Genomic DNA, 4,060 nt, shown 5'->3' with positions numbered 1-4,060 from the left:
TGGCTTTGTTATAAAACGAATTTTTTTCTCAGAAATCGTCCCCTGGCGAACTTGATTGTACCCAGGTGACGATGACGCCTTAAGAAATTGTCAGGAGTTTTTAGCAAAAGCCGAATTTAAAAAGCCAATATTACATGCCCAAAATATTGAGGCAGAACAACCAAGGATTTTACAACCAAGTCTCGGATGTCGATCTTATGAGATCGTTAAATGTCAAAGTGGCACTTGTTTGCAGGCTTGATTCTCAGAAGGTCCGGTTTGATCTTTGTCATTTACAAACCTTAAAATGAAAGAAGTTTTTGTGGGAATTAGGAATGCTTGTTAACTTTCTAATCTATGGTACTTTTATTACCCGTTTTGGCCAAACTAGTCTCCGAGGGCGTCATAATATCATGAGTACAAGAGGAAGTCACTGTGCTTTCTGGGTCTTGTGGAAGGCCTTGTGTTACCATTTTGGGGGTGATGGATCCATGTGGGGGAAGCCGGAACTGGAGTGACAAACAAACAAGGGCTTACAAAACTGAATGGATTGTCTCAACTAAATCAATTCTGGCAAAGTCCAAACTAGGAATCAGGAAAAAAAGTAAGGAACTAACAAGTGGGCACCAAAAAATGTCCAATCAAGTGTTAGGAATTAATTATTAAAATGTACCGTTTACCAAATTGTTCAAACTGACTCCATTAACCAAACACAACCTTCATTCGCCTAACAATGCACGCTCGTTTCTTGATGGGACAAGAGACCAGCATTTCCACACGGGGGCAGATCCAATTTCTTAAAGTATTTAGCTAAGTAAACTCCATCGAATTAGCCGAATTAGTGCCGCTCGAGACTCTGTCAAGCCTTTTTTCTCGACCTTCTGAAGTTCTTCTCCTGGCCCACGTTTTTTTCCGCAAGCTGGTGTGCCAGCTTCTCCCATGGGCCCCTCGCCTTGATGTCTGAAATGGTCAGAACATCCCCGAGCGTTTCCACGTTATCAGGGCCTTGTTCTCCAAATATCGCCTGCTGTCCCCCGTCATGCGGCCCCCTCTGCGTCGTCGGATGTGCTGATTATCTTATCAGCCTCACGTCAGCTCCGCCACTCCTGTAAACAACATCTCCTACCAGGCCAGGGTGCCCTGAACTTTCACTGCTCATTTAACTTAAACCTTCTCTGTAAAAATCTTTATTGCACTCCATAAATGTAACTTGTATTCAATCATATCAAATCTTTTATAGTCAAATGTATAAAATCCTTCACAAGGAAAGAAAAACAAAAGAAAATAAACCTGGCATGGCAGCGGAATAAAAGGAAAAAGACCCGATGATGTGTGTTGTTCAACATGTCCTTATAGAAGGGTGAGAAAAATTAGGACAGGTGTGTGGAGATTAGACACAACTGTGCCCAGATTTCACAGCAGCGCAGTAGCAGTAATCAGCGTGTGGAGCACAGTTCTGAGGTCATGGGATCAAACCAGCTACCAGCCTTCCTGTGTGAAGGTTGCATATTCTCCCCGTGCTTATTTGGGTTTCCTCCGGGCACTCCAGTTTCCGCCCACATTCCAAAAACATGCATGTCAGGTTAATTGGCCAGTCCGAATTGTCCCTAGGTGTGAATGAGCGAGTGAGAGTTGTGGTTTATTGGAGTCGGGCTTGACATAAGGAAACACATTAGTTTAAAACGGGAAATTCCAGGCTTGTTTCTCCCGAGTGTAAATGTCAGCGAATGTTATTATTAATCGACCCAATGAGTTGTCTGTCACTGTGTGGCTCGCGACTGGCTGCTGTCCCCTTTCCACTGCCCAGAGATAGTTAGGATGGGTTGCAGCACCCCAGCGATCCCTACTGAGGATAAGCGGCGCAAATAATGGATGGATGGATGTGCCCGGATTCAAATAAGCATGGCACCTCCTGGTGGAAGTAATAAATATCTTATCTTTGGTTTCTGTTTCTCCAGGGAACATCTTTGTGGTGAGTCTATCGGTGGCTGACCTGGTGGTGGCGCTGTACCCCTACCCCCTGGTGCTGACAGCTATCTTCCATGACGACTGGACCATGGGCGACCTGCACTGCCAGGCGAGCGGCTTCATCATGGGCATTAGTGTCATCGGCTCCATCTTCAACATCATGGCCATCGCCATCAACCGCTACTGCTACATCTGCCACAGCCTGCAGTACGACCGCTTGTTCAGCTTGGGGAACACCTGCTGTTACCTCGGACTGACTTGGGTTTTCACCGCCATAGCCACGGTGCCCAACTTCTTTGTGGGCTCGCTGCAGTACGACCCTCGGATCTACTCCTGCACGTTCGCTCAGACTGTTAGCACGTACTACACCATCTCCGTGGTGGTCATCCACTTCCTAATCCCACTGCTGGTGGTTTCCTACTGCTACTTGAGGATATGGGTCCGTGTAATCCAAGTGAAGCACCGCGTAAAACCGGAGCAAGGGGCCAAACTCAAACCGAGCGACGTGAGGAACTTCCTGACTATGTTCATGGTGTTCGTACTCTTTGCCGTCTGCTGGGCACCGCTGAACTTCATCGGCTTGGCGGTGGCGATCAACCCGGCTAAAGTGGCGCCCAACATACCCCAGTGGCTCTTTGTCACCAGTTACTTCATGGCGTACTTCAACAGTTGCCTCAACGCCATCATCTACGGACTACTCAACCAAAACTTTCGTAAAGAATACAAGACAATTCTCCTCGCCCTGTGCGTCCCACGTTTGCTTTTAGTGGAAACATCCAAATGTGGTACAGAGGGACTAAAGAGTAAACCCTCGGCTGCTGTAACAAACAATAACGTAGCAGAACTAAATGTATAGCAGGAGTGGTGTCCTGAGGAAAATCAGGAATCTTGTGTTCGATCAGTGCCTTTAGACATGGCGCCAATCATTGTCAAGTAGTTCATTCATTTTCTATGACGCAGGTTCTGTTCACGGTCACAACAGGCGAGGAAAAAACAGACTGTTGTATTATTTGTGATCAAAGCATTTGAGTATGGCCAATTCCATATCGAGGTTCTCGAGGGCTGCGGTTCTCCATTCTTTAGAACTGTTCCTTTTCAAACATGATTTTTTAAAATATTGTGATATCGCCAAGAGCGCAGTTTTGGCATGGAGGGGATGTGTCCGTAGCAATATCGAGCAATAATTGATGTATCCCCACTAAAATGATAGCTAGATAGCTAGATAGCTAGATAGATAGCTAGATAGCTAGATAGCTAGATAGCTAGACAGCTAGATAGCTAGATAGATAGATAGATAGATAGATAGATAGATAGATAGATAGATAGATAGATAGATAGATAGATAGATAGATAGATAGATAGATAGATAGATAGATAGATAGATAGATAGATAGATAGACAGACAGACAGACAGACAGACAGACAGACAGACAGACAGACAGACAGACAGACAGATAGATAGATAGATAGATAGATAGATAGATAGATAGATAGATAGATACATAGATAGATAGATAGATAGATAGATAGACACTCCCAGCAGTATCTTGGTGATGAAAATAAAACAATAATAAAGTAAAAGGAGTATAATACATAAATACCCAATGTAATTATGTGATCGTTTAAAGGAACAGTGTGTAATATTTAACCACTAGATGTCATATAACTGAAAATGAGCACAAGGAAGAAGACAAACTATGAAGAATCGACAAACCAGACTACAAAAATATTCTTCTATTTTAACCAAGTATTTCACAAAGAATAGAAGGAGGGAGTGAACTTAAAATAAATAAAAAAGAGAAAAAAGACAAACTAACAAAGAAAAAGGGAAGAAAAAAAGAAAAAAATGGACAAAAAGAATGAAAACAAAGAGAAGAACGAGGTAAAAAGCGGAATGAAAAGAGAAAGAAAAGGAGAAGGAAAAAAAAAAAAAGAAATTAAGTGAGTAAAAACAAAAAATAGGGTAAAATTGAAAGAAACAAAATGAAAAAAATGAAGGAATAAGAAGGCATTAAGGGAAAAAACAGAAACAAATACAAAAAAAGTAAAAGAGAATAAAAGAAAGAAAAGAATAGAATGGGGAAAAAGACTATTTATTTGATGGTTATCCTGA

At 42.4% G+C, this 4,060-nt stretch overlaps 1 protein-coding gene across 1 annotated transcript in view; it reads left to right on the top strand.

The window, feature by feature from the left end:
* Positions 1-3,628, top strand: part of mtnr1c (melatonin receptor 1C) — a 34,149-nt gene extending 30,521 nt beyond the window's left edge. The window contains exon 2 of the mRNA XM_088344106.1: positions 1,938-3,628. Within this exon, the coding sequence (XP_088200232.1) occupies positions 1,938-2,803 (866 nt within the window). The 3' untranslated portion in view covers positions 2,804-3,628. The remainder of the gene's footprint in view (positions 1-1,937) is intronic.
* The last annotated feature ends 432 nt before the right edge of the window (positions 3,629-4,060 follow it).

This window comes from Urocampus carinirostris, chromosome 9 (assembly GCF_059441175.1).
Source record: "Urocampus carinirostris isolate Australia breed hairy pipefish chromosome 9, RoL_Ucar_1.0, whole genome shotgun sequence".
NCBI lineage: Eukaryota > Metazoa > Chordata > Actinopteri > Syngnathiformes > Syngnathidae > Urocampus > Urocampus carinirostris.
The sequence above is the reverse complement of the archived record's forward strand: the minus strand, read 5'-3'. Positions and strand labels throughout refer to the sequence as shown.